This window comes from Macrotis lagotis, chromosome 1, assembly GCF_037893015.1.
Source record: "Macrotis lagotis isolate mMagLag1 chromosome 1, bilby.v1.9.chrom.fasta, whole genome shotgun sequence".
NCBI lineage: Eukaryota > Metazoa > Chordata > Mammalia > Peramelemorphia > Peramelidae > Macrotis > Macrotis lagotis.
This window is the reverse complement of record NC_133658.1, coordinates 925,228,240-925,245,528: the sequence shown is the minus strand read 5'-3', so window position 1 is coordinate 925,245,528 and position 17,289 is coordinate 925,228,240. Positions and strand designations below refer to the sequence as shown.

Here is a 17,289-nt window from a genome sequence, read left to right as displayed (position 1 = left end):
CTCCCGCGCGGGCGCCCCGGGGCCGCAGCTCCGCGGCCCGCCCTCCCCCGCCTCCCGCCGCGCCTGCGCCGAGTCCCCGCCCGCGCCCGCGGAGCGCCCCTCCCCCCGCCCCAGGGCGCCTGCGCCGGAGCTCCCGCCCGCTCTGCGGCTCCTCTGTCGCGCCTGCGCGCCAGCCATTTTGCCGCCGCCTCGGCGCTGCGCTCCGAGCGCTCCCCGCAGAGGCTGCAGACGCAGACGCACAGGCGGCCGAGGCGGACGCAGGAGCCGGAGCGCAGCGGCTGCCGCAGCCCGGCCGGGCCCGGCCCCGAAGGCCCGCACCCGCGGCCGGCGGACAAAGGAGGCGGCGGGGAGACGCCGCGCCCCCCCCCCCCGCGGCGCGGCCCGCCCCGCGCGGAGGCTCAGGGCGCCTGCGCGGCCCGGGGAGCGCGCCCGGCCCCGCCCCGCCCCGCCCCCTCCCCGCGGCGCGCCCCGATGCGCCCGGGGCCGGAGCGGGCTCCGCGGGCGCGCCCAGGTCAGTGACCCGCCCGCCCGGGGGCCCCCCGAGCCGGGAGGGGCGGGGCCGGGGGGAGCCCCCCGGGGGCCCCGGGCGAGTGGGGCGCGGTGGGGCGCCGCGCGGCTTCCGCTTTCTGGCTTCTGCGGGCGCGGGGGGGGGCTGAGCTTGGGGCGCCTCCCGGGGACCCCGCCCTGGGGGTGGGGTTCAACCTGTTGACCCCGGCGGGGCGCCGGCCCCACCCTCGAGGAGCCCGGATCGAAGGGTGCCCGGAGCATGCTGGGAAATGGCCCCCCATTGTTCCTCCCCGCCGGGCTCCCCTCCCCCCCCCGTGGCCGCCCGAGCAGCTGGGGACCCCCGCCCCGATGGGGCAGCATGGGGGGGCCGAGCCGGGCCCTTTTGTTCCCGGGGCGGGCGGAGGCCGCTGCGGCTCTTCCTGGGGGCCGGCGCGGAGGGTTGAGGGGGGCAGGGCAGCTGGGGGGGTCGGGCCCCTGCGGCGCTGTGTTTGAGCCCGCGCCCCCTCCCCAGGGCGCCATGTTCTGGAAGTTTGACCTGCACACCAGCTCGCACATCGACACGCTGCTGCAGAGGGACGACCTGGCCTTGGCCGAGCTCCTGGAGGAGGAGGACGTGCTGCAGGAGTGCAAGGTGCTGCACCCCAAACTGCTGGACTTCCTGCTGCGACCCGCCCATCTGCAGGCCCTCGTGGACTGGGTCACCCAGGAGCCCCCCGCCACGGGCGACGAGCGGCTGCGGTACAAGTGAGCCCCGTCCCGGCCCCGGGAGACCCCCCCCTTCCTCATCCTTCCCCATCCTTCCCTGGGCCTGCGGGCACGGAGGAGTCCGAGAGGCAGGGCCTGGCTGTCAACTCAGGGACCAGCTCGTCCCCCTGGGTCCCCTCTGGCCCATCCCCAGTCCCTCCCCCTGCAGGGGTAATCCTGGGCCCCCGTATCATTCCCAGAGCCCCCGTGGGGGAGGGTTCACCCATCACTTTCCTAGGTCCGATCTGGATCTTCCCTGCTGCCTTCCTCCCCGCCCCCATCACTCAGCATGATGTCAATAGAGTAAGAGGTTGGTAGAGTTTAGGGGTTGAATCCCCACCCCAGCCCGGGTTCTCCTAGCAGGACTCGGTGCAACTCTGCCCCCATCCAGGCAGTAGTCAAAAGGAGCTTCCTTTTACAAGTCAAGAACCAGAAACAGCCGTTGGTATCCGTGATTTTTTGTTTGAGTAGATGGGAATAAATGGTGTCGGCAGATTTGACAGCTGCCTCCCCCCCCCCCCAGGTACCCCAGTGTGTCCTGTGAGATCCTGACCTCAGATGTCCCCCAGATCAATGATGCCCTCGGGGAGGATGAGGCCCTTTTGGGCCGTCTCTATGCCTTTCTGCAAAACAGAGCCCCCCTGAATCCCCTGCTGGCCAGTTTCTTTAGCAAGGTCATGGGAATCCTGATCAACCGGAAGACAGACCAGGTGGGTTCCCAGGGGCTTCCTGAGTTGTACTTTTTTTGAGTAAGCGTTGGGGAAAAATGTGAGGAAGAGGAAGAGGTTCTCTATGCTACATGGTGTATGGGAGGGGGTCTCTGGAGGTGGCGGTGTGGAGGGGTAACTGATGGGGGGAGCCAGTGACCTTCTACTGCAGAGTCCTGGTGGGGGGAACCCCAGCTGTGAAGGGGCAGCGGCCCGATAACCCTCTTCTCTTAACTGACCACATGTTCTCTTCTGTCGTTCCTATTCTTCTCAGATTGTGTCCTTTCTGCGGAAGAAGGCCGATTTCGTCACCTTGTTACTCCATCACATCGGGACCTCGGCGATCATGGACCTGCTGCTGAGGTTGCTGACGTGTGTGGAGCAGCCCCCCTTGAGACAGGAGGTGTTCAATGTGAGCATGCCCCCTTTGTTTTTCTCTCTGGTTCTCTTTCCTTCCTTTCTAGCATTCAGGACTTCTTTCTTCTGGTTCTCTTTGGTCACCCTTGGTAGAGGCTGTTACCTCTCATCAGCTTTCTAAGCCAGTGGGGGGCTCGTGGCCCTCTTGCTCCTTCAGGGGCTCCCTCCTGCTCCCAAGTCATACTCCTCGTCCTGGTATTCTGAGTTTCTCCCAGCTTAGAGCTGCCAACGTTTTGGCTTTTATTCGATCGTCTTTGCTTCTGTTCTCTTGGGCTCAGCTCATCTGTACCTGTGGCTAGATAAGAGTCTTGTCTGTGGGCCAAGGGGGACCAGTGCAGAAGCACTGCTTCCAGGAAACGTTTTCTGGTTCTTTCTCACTTTCTAGAATGGAGAAGGAGAAAAGGACTCAGGTAGTTGTCAAGTTCAGGTGTTTCCTCTAGTAAGGAGGTTTTCAAGCCTGGGGTTCGGAAGTCACAAGTGGCACAGGCTAGGCTTTGAGACCAGTTTCAGGGACACCAGATCTCATGAGGGATAGCATGGTGGAGGAGTCAGGAGCTAGGCGTCTGGCTTCCAGACCTGGGTCGTCCCCTAGGGGCCCATGGACAAGAGAGCCACAAGGGAACCTTGGCTTCCCCCCCCCAGATTGGCAGGAGGTGGTCCTTCATCACAGGCCCTTTTTTGTCCTAACGCTTGTTTGCAGGGCATCGCATCCACAGTAGTATAGTCTCTCTGAGGGAGAGATGTTAGTCATTCTCAGATTGTAGGTCAGGATTAGGGTGGCTTTGGCACTTCACCTGAGCCTGATTCCTTAAGATATTTTTGTGATTCAGATCTAATTATAGATTCTGGAATGGGGAGGGGGAATGCAGGAGAGTAGGGGGGGATCCTTCTGCGGTAGCTGTGTCACTGGGGTCTTTCCTCTCTCCAAGTGGTTGAACAATGAGAGGATTGTGGAGCGACTAGTTGACATGATCCACCCAGACCAAGATGACAACGTGAGTCTCCTGGAGGGGGTGGTCGGGGAGGGGTGGCCACAGGGGTGGCGGAGTCCTCACGTCTCCCCTTGTCCCATTTGACCTCAGCAACACTCCAACGCGTCCCAGTCCCTGTGTGACATCGTCCGCCTGAGCCGGGAGCAGATGATTCACCTCCAGGATGGCGCCGAGCCTGATCGGCTGCTGGCCACGCTGGAGAAGTAAGTGGTCTGGGGAGCTGCTGGGGATCCCCACCCCAGCCCCGGGCCCTCCCAGCAATCTCTCAGTACAACCCTGCCCCCATCCAGGCAGGAAACCATCGAGCAGCTGCTCAGCAACATGTTCCAGGGGGACCCAAACGAGTCTGTGATCGTCAATGGCATCCAAGTCCTACTGACCCTATTGGAACCTCGAAGGCCCAGGTGAGGCTCCTGGTGGAGGTGTAGGCTCCCCCCGTGCCTCCTGGAGAACTGGGCGGGATGCCCAGTTGGGGACCAGGTGGGGGTTGCCTTTTGACAGGCCCTCCCTTTCATTTCTGCAGGACAGAGCCAGGAAGTGTGGGCAGTTTCTCCTGCAGCAGCGGTGGGGACGGTCTGCTGGAGCTGGTGCCCCCGGGGGGCCTCGAGAGCCACCCACCCAGCCAAGCCCACCTGGGGACGCTGAGAGCCCTGCGGGGGTGGCTTGCCCCCTTCCACCGGCTGCTCCTGGAACCCCCTACAGTGAGCCACACGCCAGGGATTGGGGGGGGGGGGGCTCCTTCCTCCTCGCAGGTGAGGGCCCGACGTCGACTCTCTGCAAGGTCCTTTCTGGCTCTAACATTCTATGATCTATGATTAGAATCACAGAATTTCAGAGTTGGAAGGGACCTCAGGGCTTACACAGATGGCAGGCGAGTGAATGCCAGAGCCCGGCGGCCTTTGCTGTGGTACAGGAGGCCCGGGGGCTGTGGTGGAGGAGAGGGGGGTGGCCCGCTGGCCCAGGGAGGCCCGGGCACAGGCCAAGGACCCTCTGGTCTTCCTACCTTTTAGCAGGAGACCCTGCGCACAACCTGGGGGAGCCTGCAGCCCCCACTGGGCAACACCCGGCTGCACGTGGTCAAGCTCTTAGCCAGTGCTCTGAGCGCCAACAATGCGGCTCTGACGGCTGAGCTCCTGGGGATGGACACACTCAACGCCATGCTGGTGAGGGACTTTGCCTGCTCAGGGTGTGTGGGGGGCCCATTTGGCAGGGAAGGGGGCCGCCCTGCCTTGCCCCAGCATCCACCGTTCTCAGTCTTCTCTTTTGTCTCTTCAGGACCTCTTCTTTACCTACGTCTTCAATAATTTCCTACATTCACAAGTGGAGACGTGGGTGAGCAATGTGCTGAGTGCTGCTGCCGCAGATGGGGAAGACGGGCCAGAGTCCCCTGCGCCGAATCCTGCGGTCAGACATGTAAGCACGAGGCCTGTTGTCCCCGTCCTGGAGGGTCTGGGAGGTTGTTCTCTGTCCCTCCCCTTGAGGAAGCCCCCTTCACCTCACTGTCTACACGATCCCACTCCAGTTATTTGAAGGGAACGATTCAGAGCGAGGTATTTCTGTCGTTCTCATCCCAGTGATAATGTACTTTCTGGACTGGTCCTGTCCACAGAGGAGGAGAAGCTAAGGGGCTTAGTGAATGGAGTCACATGAGGACTTGTGAAACCCCGATTTCCTGTCCTGTCCTGATGCTCCCTGGCTGGATGACCCTGGGCAGGTCCCTCCACCACCCTTGGGGAGGCTCTGCTGGTACTGGCAATGCGTGAGCCATTGTCATTCCTCTCACTGTGGTGACTTCTGGGTCCTCCAGGCAGAGCTCCTTAGCTCTCTTCTGAAGTGGCATGCTTTTGGCTGCCCACCTTGGCACCACTCCTGGGGAGATAGTGCCACCTTGCCAACCCCAATTACAGATGAGAGCTGAAGCCCTGTTAGTCAGTAAGTGTTGGCGAGGCCTGGGCACTGGGTTAGCTTGGTCTGGCATCCTCGCCATCCTGAAGCTTGAATGTTACGTTTAGGGATTTTCTTTTTGATCGTTGACCAATGGCTCTTGGTGTCCTCCTCCCCTGAGTTGTGATGGGCCCTTGGGGTCCTAGCCCAATGCTGCTCTCCCTTCTTGGCTCTGCGCCCCCAACCTTGCCTCTCTCTCCCCCCTTTCTCCCCCCAACCCCAGTCTCCCCTTCTTTCCCACAGTTGCTCCAGAAGTGCCGGCTGGTGGAGAGGATTTTGGGCGCCTGGGAAGAGAATGACAGAGTACAGTGAGTGTCTGGCCTTGACTGTGACTGGGGTTGACCTGACCCTCATCTGGTCCCATCTCCCTGATTCTCCAGTGGTGGGGTGGGTCTGCGGCTGAGGGACTTGTCTATCCCCAGGTCAGAGGGTGGCCGCCGGAAGGGCTACATGGGCCACCTGACGCGCATCGCCAATGCCGTGGTACAGAGTGCTGAGAAGGGCCCCAACGCTGAGCTGGTGGGCCAGCTGCTATCAGGTGAGACCAGTGTGAGCAGGGCTTGGAGGGCTCATGGAGTCTTTGTGTGGTCAACATCACATCTCATCGTCCTGTCCTCTCCTTGCCCTACGGAGCAGAGCTCTTGGGAGAGCAGCAGCAGCTGTGGGAGCAGTTTGTGGCGGGACCGCTGTCAGAGACCAACCAGAAGAACATGGTGGACCTGGTGAGCTTGGGACTGGGGGGGACTCTCCGTCCTCATCCATGGTTCCTGCAGGGGCTTCTGAGCTAGCTCCCCACTTTTGTACACCCAGGTCAACACCCATAATCTTCACTCCTCCAGCGATGACGAGGACGAGCGCCTGAAGGGTTTCAGCTTCCCCCAGGAGGCTGTACTGCAGCAGGTAGGCTGCCCCTGTCCTCCCCTCTGTGTCTGGTGTCCTAGCTTGGGAGGGCTGTGCCAGGGCCGGGCTCCAGGGCGACTGGTTTGAGGCCCTTCTCGCCCGCAGGCCTTCATGGACTTTCAGATGCAGCAGATGACCTCTGCCTTCGTGGAGCATTTTGGTTTCAATGACGAAGAATTTGGGGAGCAGGAAGAAAATGTGAAGTGAGTGTCCTCTGACGCTCTGGGTGGTGCTTTTGCCTCCCCCCATGTTTGAGGCTGTAGATGGGGTGTCACGGGAGTGGTCTCGGTGGCTCAGCCCACGCACCAACCCAAGCCGCTCATTTTCTGAGGACAGAGGGCAGAGCTTTCCTCGGCCTTTCTGGGGGGAGGGGCCGCAGGGGAGCCAGAGGCTCCTGTTGGGACCACTCCCTTCACCCTGGCTTCTTGTAGGCCAGGGGAGGGAGGGAGGTCAGGAACATGGCACTCTGCTGAACCTTGTTCTGGCCCCTCTCCCTCAGTGCCCCCTTCGACAAGACGGCCAGCATCACCTTCTCCCTCAATGCCGATGACGAGAGTGTGAGTGTTGCCCCTGTCTGGGATTCGGTGGGAGCCTCAGGCGGCCCCTGGGAAGGGAGGTGTGACACCCTGGGACATGGGTGGAGCAGGCCAACCTCTTCCGTCCCCCTCACCTGGGCTAGGAGCCTCAGGGACCAGGGCCCCACCAGACCAGCCCTGCCTGTCGTCCCCCAGCCCAACGCCAGTCTGTTTGAGCTCTGCTGCAAGGAACGGCTCCACCAGTTTGACGAGGAGGATGATGATGAGGAAGGCCTGGGCTCGGGAGATTCAGATGGGGAGGATGCCATCTGGCAGGATGGACCGCGGGGCCAGGCCCGGAGCATGCGGTGAGTGAGGTGGGAGTCTGTCCTTCTGTGGCCCAGAGTGCCAGCGGGTTGGCTCAGACACCTTCTCTTCTTGGGTCTTAGAAGCGGAGGCAGCACGGACAGTGAGGAGGATGAGGAGGAGGAAGAAGAGGAGGAGGAAGAGGAAGTCAGTGGGCCTGGGGGAGGCCTTGGCCCCACCTCTTTTACCTTTTCCAGCCCAGAGCCGCCTGGGACACTCCTCCAGGGTAAGGGGGCCCGGGGAAGTCTGCCTTCAAACTCTTAAGTTTTTTGCAAGGCCATGGGATTAAGTGGCTCGCCCAAGGCCACACAGCTTGGTAATTATTAAGTGTCTGAGGTCGGATTTGAATTCGGGTCCTCCTGATTCCAGGGCTGGTGCTCTATCCACTGCGCCACCTAGCCACCTCTGCCTTCAAACTCTTGACCTTGTTCCCCTCTTGGTCTGGTTCCCAGATTTAGCTCCCCAGGAAGCTAAAGTGAAACAGCAGAGGGGGATAGCATAATAACCCATGAGTGTTGTGGGCACAGGGCTCAGACCCAGTTTGGGGCGCAGGTCAGTGCTGGGAGCTGGCCACAGAGGACCAGCTGGTCAGTATGATGCTGGAACATGAGGGGCATCTCCCTGGCAGAGTTGGCTTGGGGACCTGAGGCTGTGCCCTGAAAATCCCCCATTGCATTCTAGGGTTGAGGAAGCCGATGCCCTCTGACTCTGTGCCTATTGGAGCCTCTGTGGACTTGCCGGCGGGGCTCCCAGGCTCCCCTGACCCCGCCTGTGGCTGCGTGGCCCAGGATGCCAACACAGCCCTGGACAGGTGAGGCCCAGATGGGAATTGGAGCCTCCCAGCTTTGGGACCACAGCCTCTCTTGTCAGAGCTGTCCTCAAGAGGGTCTTCTGTTCCCCCTGACCCCCCCCCCCATTGCAGGGTGAAGGAACCCGCCCCACCCCCTGCTGCAGGAGCACCTCAGGAATTGACAGATGCCAATGTATCAGACTGCCCCCGCCAAGGTGACTGGGCTCCTCCCTTTCCTCTGGTCAGGAAGGGGGGGGTTGGGGGTGAATATGACTCCCAGTAGATGGGCACTCCTCAGAAGATCCTGAAGTCTCTTCGTCGATCCCGTTATTTTCTTATTGCAGCCACCAGGCAGACCACAGCCACTCTCGGTGAGACGCAAGACCTTCTGAGACCCTCCAACCAGGCCAGGTGAGGAAGCATGGCTGTGGCAGTAGGGTTCAAGACTCCCTTGCGGAAACGACCTGGAAACCCCACCGGAGGCAACCTCTAGCTCTCCCCAGAAGCCCTTTCCCTTCCTGACCTGCACCTCAGCCTTGAGGCTTTGTGAAACTTTGATTCTGGGAGGTGGAGTTGAGGCAGGGAAGCAGGCCCAGCGCTCACCCAGCCTGGGGGGGGGGGGGCTGGGGGAGGGGCAGACGTGGCCATGGAAACAACTGTACAAGGTCTTGTTTCTTCCCAGTGACCTTCCAGTGCTGCCCAATGGTCCTGCTCCCCGGGGGCCCCTTCCTTCTCCAAGCACCAAGTAAGTCTCATCCCTGGGGAGAGGGTGGATGGTGGGGCTGGGGCAGGTCTTTGGCTCTTAGGCCTCTTTTTTTAACCAGATAAAACCTGTTCCGTGGGGTCGTCGTCCTCGAGACCAGTGCTCCTGGCTGGCCTGTCCACCTCAACACCGCCACTCCTTGTGTTGTGTGTCAGCGCATTCTCTTTCTTCTCAGCCTGGGTTCTCGGGTTCCCCTTCCTGTCCTTTCCCCTCGGATCTTCCTGGATTCCTGAGGAGATAAGGCTGCAGTAGAGACCCAGAGCTCTTCCCCCGAGTCTCTCAGGAAGCGAATGCAGGGAGTGGTGTGGGGGCAGCGGGAGTTGACCCAGATACCCTCCTGCCTCCCTGCCCCCCCCCAGCCTTGTTTGCACTGAAGAACCAGGGAGTGTTGACTCCTGGGCAAAGGAGTCCAAGAGATGCATTCTCTCTTCTCTAAATCCTGGAGTTGCAGCAGCAGCTGAGAAAGGGGTGGGGGTGAGGAAATTGGGGTGAGCCCCACCAGAAATAAAACGGGTATTCCGTGCCCACCACAACTCCAGAGGGCAGCCCAGGCCTCAGAGGCTTGAAGGTGGTCCCGGAGAGAAGACTGTGCCTTGCCTTGTGGGACAGGGTGGGAGCCCTCTCCCAGGCCCCCTGTGGTCTTAGGGGTGGGGGTGCTTTTCTTACCACCTCCAAGAGCCCTGGGGACTTCAGTTATGAGGGTTTGTTCCAAGTTTCTGGGGCTTTGGCCCTAGTTGCCAAGTGGCCTTGTTCCTTCTTGCCTGGCCTTGCCTGGTTAAGGCTAAGCCATTTTCATATTCCTGACCCAAATAAAGATTTAAAAAGTTGTTTCGTTTCTTTTTTTTGAGGGTCAAGAGGGCATGTTCGGGGTTAGGGGAGCAGAGGAGGAGCCCCACTACCGGCAGCCTTCCACATAGACAGCCCAAGCAGGCAGGCCCAAGAATTACGTGGAGCCTTTATGCCTTCCATCCATAAGCTAGGGCCTACATATTCAGAATTAGTGGGATCCTGGGACCTTCCCAGGAGCTCTAGGGGTGTGGCCCGAGTTGCCGCCACCAGGGCCATGAGCCGGAATTGGTCAGCAAACAAGTTCATAAGCAGAGACTCGTGGCCGGGAGAGTAAAGGTGGAGCTGGTACCTGTTTGCAAAATGGACAAGAAGAAATCTTCCTAGGGAAGTTGGAGGCAGGAGCGTGCCACTGGGGTGGGTGAGACCCTGCCCATCTGAGGCTGCTGAGCCGCTGGAGGGAGCCAGCAGAGGTAAGAGTGAAGGAGAATGAGAGGACCCCGGGGTGGACTCCAGGGTTCTCTGTTGGGAGAGTCAGTTCAAGAGAAGCCCTCAAAAGCATCAGCCTTTCTCAGCAGACCCAGCAGCTGGAGGGGGGACTCAAGGGAGGGCAGTAATGACCTGATGGAATAGCTAATGGGGTGAAATAACCCCCCGTTTTCTAGTCAATGAAAAGATGGAATGCTAGAGCTGTAAAAAATGAAATCCATCTGGAGGACAAAAGATCAAGAATCTTGGGAAAGTGGAAAAGGAAACTCCATGGTATTATCTAGAGGGCAGAAAAGTCGATTGGAAGTGCAGATGCAGTTCAAAATAGACTGGTACAATGTTTGATAAATGAGGAAAAAAAGCACTGGTACAAGGACTTGGTATTCAACAAAGACTGCCAGCAGAAATTAGCTTCTGATGAGCATCTCCCACCAGGCTCTGTGATACTCCAAAGGGACAGAGCCGGGATGTGGGTCACAGGAGTAGGAAAGGATGAGCAGCTATGGCCAGGGGCAGGGCTCGTGGCCAAATGGAGAGAGCCTTCTGAGATACAGTCAGTAGGGATGCTATAAAAATGGAAATAGTCCTGAGCAAAAATCTATCCATTTTTTTTAAATGTTTAGGGGAAGTCTACTGGGGGAAAAACCTTTGCAGCTTGTTATTCTGATAAATATCTGATATCCTAGATAATTAGGGATTCAAACATAATAGGAATACGAGCCATTCCCCAGTGGAATAGCTGTCAAATGAAATTGTATTTTTAAAAGACTCCTAACTGATAATTAGGAAAACGTACGTTAAAGCTACTGAAGTTCTACATCACCCCGTCAAACTGTCAAAAATGACAAAGGAAAAGAGCAACTGCCAGAGGATAGGCACATAATGATCGCTGGAATTATGAACCAGAACAGCCCATCTGGAAACAATTTAGAATGATGCCCATAAAGGCACCATAACCTGTGACCCAATGATGCCTTTGCCAGACCTAGACCCCAGAGAGAGGCCCGAGCACAAGGAAGGCCTAACTGAAAAAGACAAACAAAAATATTCAGTCCTGTCTGACTTTTCATGACCCCATTTGGGGTTTTCCTGGCAGAGATATCGAATTGCTTTGCCATTTCCCTCAGCTCATTTTATGTGAGGAAACTGAGGCAAGCAGGGTGAAGTGACTTGGCCAGATTGACACAGCTAACGTGTCTGACGCCAGATTTAAATTTTGCTCTTCCTGACCGATCAAAAATAGCTCGTTTTGTTAATAGCAAAGAGCTAGAAGCAAAGGAAATACTCACCAATTGGGAAATGACTGAAGAAATGCTGGCATCATTAATCTGTTATTGCTCTACAGTAAAGGACGAGATGAGCAGTTTCAGAGCAGTCTTGAATAAACTTATACAGAATGAAGTGAGCAGGACCAGCAGAACACCATTGAAAAGAAAAAGATGCTTTAGAAAGGTCTAGGAAGCCTGGCCAATGAGAGGACAAGGTGAGGGGGAAAGGGAACTGCCCATCTCCCCACAGAGGCCATGAATTTACGATGCATGAGGAGATACTCGTTTTTGGTCAGGGTTGTACAGTGTGATTTTCAAGAAAACATTGAATATGGGGGTGGAGGGGATCCTAGATAATTGAGATGAGAATGCAGATACAGCCATTTTTTTCTATTTTTGTGAATGTGGAAATGCTACCTTTTTTCTTTTGATATTACAAGCAAAATAAATGTAAAATTTTGAATTCTTTTTAGGCAACAGTGATAACACATACACCTATTATGTACATTCCAAGGCCTTCGATAAGGGCTCAGGATAAAAATACAGAGATGGTCCTTGTCCTCCTACACTCTAGTGGAGGGAAGCCAGCTGAGAAGGGGTGGGGGTATTCACAGTTCAGTGCCAGTCTGGGAGCTCCTGGTTCCGCCCCTCCCCCATCAGAGGGACCAATGAGAGTGCCAAGAGGTCTGATGTGAGGCAGGTGTGAGCACCTGGGCTGTTTGCTCCAGCAGGATGAAGGTCCCAGCCTAAAGTCCTGAGGAGTAGGACCTAACTGATTCTGAGGTTAGTAAAATAAGAACACGTCCATATAAGGCAGAGCGCCGGGGATCCTTATTTCAGAGTTTGTTTTGTGGGGGGAATAACCAACTTTCTTAAAAACTCTAGGTGACCTTCAGCACTCTCCCAGGCCTGTCCTGTTATCTTCTTTGCATTAATAATTTCCTTTATCCCAGGTCTTCTGGAGAAAGGCTGCTCACTGCTGTGATAAGAGTTACAGAGTCTTAGGAAGTGCTATTTCTTTACGATGTTGTCTTTGCATAAATTATTCTTATTCTACTCGCTTCAGTCTATGTCCATTTATCTTGCTGTTCGTCACTTTTAATGGCATAAACTCCTCTGTCACTTTTGTTCAGCCATTCCCCAATTAAGAGAAAAATCTAAGGTGCTTCCTTTGATTCTAGAGCTTGGCTTTTCTTCCAGTTCAGGAGGTTTATTTGACTCTTGACTCTTCCCTCCCTGGGATGATCCTCTCCTAATCCTGCCTTCCACTATGCCTACCAGTTCCCATGGGGCTGGGCTATCACTGCCCAAAAAGCCTTGCTACCTTGTTGGTTGGCCCTCAATTGGCTACTTGTTTTTAGAGGCTTCCACAATCTCCTCTGGGTCTTTCTAACCATCCTCCAGCTTTCTCAGGGCCCCCCTCTGCTCTTGCTGTCTCAGAACAGTGACCTCAGAGGCTACTTATGTCCTGTCTCTGGTTGTTCTGGCCTTTGTTTTGCTTGAGAAATCTTCCTAATTGCCTGCAGGCTTCTGGCTGACTTGTGCAGTTTGGGGGTGTAAAGATGTCCTTCCTGTAGTTTCTCATTACATTTCTTGGTCGTCGTTTGGTCTGAGGTATACTTTAGGGTTTTACTGGAATTGGTGTGGGGAAGTTAGGTAGCCTGCCTCTCAGTTAGGCAGTTCCTGAGGTCAGAAGTCCCTTATGACCTGAGAATAATAAATCAAATCACTGTGAACTTTGGAAAGATGACGTAAGGATTGTTGGAGTTGTACCTGGAAGAACATTGGAATGATGGTGTAGTTTTCAGATGAGCCACTGCTCACAAAAAAGCACAGATTTGAAGTGTTGGAAGCCAAAGAAGAAAGGAAAAGAGGAGAAAGATGAATTCAAGAGGCATTGGAGATAACAAAAAAAAGTGACTTATCAACATATGGTTCAGAACCTGAAAGGGTTGTTGGGTTGGTTGGTTCTTGTCCTTCATTATTGAAGAAGACCAAAATAGCATCACTACATTTGAGACAAATGACAATGTGTCTGACTGGGGCTGATCAGACCAACACGAGCTTGGAATGCTCTACCACAGGTCAGGCGCAAATAGTCCATCCACTTATGGATGTCATGTTTCCATTCTGCCTTCCTCACAGAGCACAGCCCCCTCACTGATGAAGGCATGCCATGCTGGGTGGTCCTGTACCAGTGTGTCCCATGCCATACAATCAATTCTAAAGTCTTTAATGAGACCTTCAGGGGGTCTTGGTAATGCTTCTTCTGATCCCTTGTGAGCTCTTGCCCTGTGGGAGTTCTCCATAAAATAATTTTTTTGGCATTCTAACATGTCCAGCTCATCTTGGTTGCACTTTCTGTAGTAACGTTGGAATGCTAGGCAGTTCAGCTGAGAAAGAACCTCAGTGTCTCCTTGAAAGGGCATGTATGAACCGGCCAAAAGACTATTTGGTAGGACATATGCTGAATAGAAGAGAAATTAATTTTCTGAAAGTTTACTGGCTCATCGTTTATCTAGAACTGAATCTGGTGCTGAGGTGTTCGATGTTACTGTTCTCCAGGGATGAAGGGACTCTACCTCCCTCTCATGTGCCCTCTATTTTGTGAAGTAGAAACCAAGAGAGAGAGGTAGGTTTTGCATCTGCTCTGCTGAGAAAAGAGGCTTGGCTTTGAGAAGGGCCAATGGGACAAGACACCACAGAATCCCCTGCTATTTGACCGTTTGACTGAGGAAAGTCTGTCGGACCCTATCACTATCTAAAATTAGAGAGAAACTCTGAGTATGAGCAGTTCTCAGACTTCATGGAATTATTTGTCACTGAAAGTCACTGAAAGTCACTGAAAGTGTGTAACCCTTTCTAAAATTCTAACACTATTTCAGCAACCTCAGAAGGGCTGAGAGGTAGACTTGCTTGGAAGGAGAGCAGAGGGAAGCAGAAGGCAGGGGAGCAGTGATGACCAGTAGGTAAAGCATGTTGCAGACTGTTATCTAAAGAAATGGGAGACTTCAAAGCTTGCTAGTCATGATTGTGAGCTGGGTCTCCCCCTCCCCACTTCCCTGTTCCTGTACCACTGTTAGGGTTCTCTGTGTGTTCACACTGTCTGTTTTGGAGTGATAGTCTGACTCAGGGTTATGGGTAGATTACTGATATATTTTGGCTATTGCTTTCTTTTGTCTAAATGGTTTGATTTTCCAAGAATTTATTTTCCATGGAGTTTTTGTGATCATTCATTCTTGCCCTTGACTTCTCCTGGAGGCTATGATTATCCCCACTTCTGTCTATTTTAAAATAGTAAACATTTTTAAGAGTCAATGATGTGGAACTCAAAAGCTTGCAAAAAGATAAATGCTGAAAACTATCTTTGCATGTAATTGGAAAATAAATAAATTTTTTAAAAAAGAGTTAGTGATGGAAAAAGAAAAGAAAAAAGAGTCAATGACAACATACTTCTTCTGGAATTCCTAGAACTCTACTCCACTCTGACTCTCTTGGACCCACTATCCTCTTGGATGAGTCCTATCTGCCTTTCTAGAAACTAACCACTAACATGGAAATAGCCCCAACTTTGCAGGCACTTTGCTTCATGGTTTATAATTATTATCTTATTTAATTCTCACCCTGGGAGGTAGATGCCATCATTATCTTCATTTTACTGTTGAGGAAACTGAGGGAAGGTAGAAGATAAGGGACTTGCCTAGGGTCATACAGCTAGCAAGTGTCTGAAATCAGATTTGAGTTTGGGTCTTCCTGACTCCTTTGACCTTGTACTAGTTTACTGCCTTTCTAATATGAAATGGGAACTCCTTGAAAGTCAGGACTATTTATTCTGGTTTCCTATTTGTATCTCCAACATGTATATAGTGTTTGGGATGTAGTATACTTAACATGCCTTGGAAACTGATTTTGTGCAAGTTGGAAGCACACTGATGGGGGCTCATCAACTATAGTGATGAGAATTTGGAGAGCTGCCCTTGTATCCCTGAGATGGAGAGTGATAAGTGGGGAAGGTGGGGTTACACGAATCCCTGAGAGAGAAAGGGGGTTCAGATGCCTTGTCAGCTACCATTATCCAGGCTACACAAGCTTGTCAGCCCGTCTATTGGCAGACCTTCCCTTCCCTTTGGAGTTTGCAATTTTTGAATCATTGTTCTTCAGAGACAATGTACAGTGATCAGTCAGTCTCCAGTTACTATCCCTATATGTCAAATCAACAAACAAAAATGAAGAGTTCACTTTGTGCCAGCTAGGATATCCCTGCATCAAGAGTTTTGCATAATTAACTGTTTCTGGCAAGTCACCCCTTCTCCCCACAACCAGATGGGGTTGTCTCTCTCTCCTCTCTCTCTCTCTCTCTCTCTCTCTCTCTCTCTCTCTCTCTCTCTCTCTCTCTCTCTCTCCCCTTGTTAGGTCCACTGTAGACCTCCCCAAATCCCTTTTTAAAAGATTTTCTACATTCAGCCTCTACTATTTCTAGATTAAAAAGATTTCTTCCTGATTGTGTATACTTTGCTTTCTCATACTTTTCTAAATTTTGGTTTCCATGATGTTTGAAGGGGACTCCAAATTGAATTCCTCAAATCAAGATACCGATAAGGAGCATTGAAACATTCTGTTAATCATCAAATTCGTGAAACAGCTCTGAAGATGATAACTGACCAACAAACACTAACTTGCGTGGGAAAAGGCGGGCAATCGTTTAGGCTGAAGTATGCTTATAGCTCCTCACCAGCAACCAGGGCTACTTGGAGGTTAGAGGTGTTTGCAACCAACAGGTGCCCATTGGTCACCTACTATGTGGGGCTGGGGATACAACTGCCAAAGTGAGCCTCTCCTTGGTGGGTACAACATGCCCTGGATCTAATAGAACAGGCAAACACGAAGGTCTTTTGATGGAAAGGACAGAACCTTAAAGGGAGATGAGAAGGAGAGCATTCCAGACCTGAACTAGCAGGAAGGTGAAGAAGGGAGGTTGTGTAGGTCAGTTGGACCAGAAAATTGTGTATGGGAGGGCCGAATAATGTATAATCAAGTGAGGAGAGAAAGGAAGGAGCATGATGGTGGTGATGGGGAGGAGGAGGAGGAAGAGGAGGAAGAAGAGAAGGAGGTCGAGGAGGAGCAACCAGCGAACTTTTGAGAGGAGCTGCATCTGTCATAGGTGATCAGCCTCCGATGTTGTTAATAGGCCCAACTTTCTCCTGGTTCTGCTCATTTGCATGAACTGAAGCTGAGTGAAATGAGCAGAACCAGGAGAACATTGTACACACTATCAACATGTCATTTGGGCCTCACTACAACCCTGGAAGGTAGGAGGCTCTTATTAACACCATTTTAGAGTAGAAGAAATTGATGTAGACAGAGGTGAAGAGGAGGGATTTCAATTCAGATATTCCTGACTCCAGTACGATAATCAATATCCAGAAACATCTTGATAGAAAATTGGGCCATATCAGATTAGGTGGCATTTAAAAGATATAAATGTAAAATCCTCTTTTGGGGGGGTGTAAGAAAGACTTTACAAATATGAGACAGGGGAAGCAAGGTGGAGACAGAAGTAAGCCTGAAGAAGATCTGGGGGTTTGGATGGCAAGCTCAATGTGAGTAGTGGGGAGTTGTGGCAGCCAGGGAAGGTAATGTCATCTTGGACTGAATGAAGAGAGACCAAATATCTAAGAATAGTTCTCTTGTCAGGGTTCCTTCTTCTGGGGCTCTCCATTCAGTTCTGAGGGGCCAGCGATCAATAGGAGAGTGTTCAGAGAAGGACGATCAGGCTGGGGAAGGACCTTGAGTCCGTGTCAAATGAGATAGTCAAAGGAAGTGAGAACTTCCTTAGATTGGAAGTAGGGGATGGGGGGGGGGGAGGACAACTAAGTGGATTGTAGAAAGAACGTTAGACTTGGAGTTGGAAGAACTGAGTTCCAATTCATCCCTCGATACTTCCTATTTGTTTGACCCTAGGCAAGTCATTGAACCCTTGCTTGCCTCAGTTTTTTCATCTGTACACCAGGGATAATACACCTGTACGCCTACCTCCCAGTGTTTCTGGGAAGGCCAAAGAAAATTGCCACATTGAAGAATGACATGATTTTTGGACTTGA

General features: G+C 53.5%; 1 protein-coding gene across 3 annotated transcripts; it reads left to right on the top strand.

Moving 5' to 3' along the window:
* Positions 1–440: 440 nt before the first annotated feature.
* On the top strand, positions 441–9,472 carry PPP6R1 (protein phosphatase 6 regulatory subunit 1). Of its 3 annotated transcripts, XM_074220021.1 has the most exons (23): positions 441–511; positions 1,019–1,251; positions 1,775–1,961; positions 2,233–2,370; positions 3,305–3,370; positions 3,458–3,570; positions 3,658–3,771; positions 3,891–4,068; positions 4,378–4,530; positions 4,643–4,780; positions 5,555–5,619; positions 5,734–5,849; positions 5,948–6,033; positions 6,122–6,211; positions 6,317–6,414; positions 6,711–6,768; positions 6,943–7,094; positions 7,176–7,318; positions 7,774–7,903; positions 8,015–8,097; positions 8,227–8,293; positions 8,565–8,627; positions 8,707–9,472. In XM_074220021.1, exons 2-23 carry the CDS (start codon positions 1,025–1,027, stop codon positions 8,708–8,710), a joined length of 2,469 nt encoding a protein of 822 aa, XP_074076122.1. In that variant the 5' UTR covers positions 441–511; positions 1,019–1,024; the 3' UTR covers positions 8,711–9,472. The 3 variants fall into 3 exon arrangements, with proteins under 3 accessions (XP_074076122.1, XP_074076120.1, XP_074076121.1); XM_074220020.1 differs by lacking the exon at positions 441–511 and having other exon boundaries at positions 969–1,251; positions 4,381–4,530; XM_074220019.1 differs by lacking the exons at positions 441–511; positions 8,707–9,472 and having other exon boundaries at positions 968–1,251; positions 8,565–8,631.
* The last annotated feature ends 7,817 nt before the right edge of the window (positions 9,473–17,289 follow it).

What these genes read in the sequence shown, in the direction of transcription:
- PPP6R1 (XM_074220021.1), top strand. Translation starts at nt 1,025, where the DNA reads ATGTTCTGGAAGTTTGACCTGCACACCAGCTCGCACATCGACACGCTG. An exon ending in GACGAGCGGCTGCGGTACAA is followed by an intron (nt 1,252 to 1,774) that starts GTGAGCCCCGTC and finishes CCCCCCCCCCAG; the next exon opens with GTACCCCAGTGTGTCCTGTG. An exon ending in GAAGAGAATGACAGAGTACA is followed by an intron (nt 5,620 to 5,733) that starts GTGAGTGTCTGG and finishes GTCTATCCCCAG; the next exon opens with GTCAGAGGGTGGCCGCCGGA.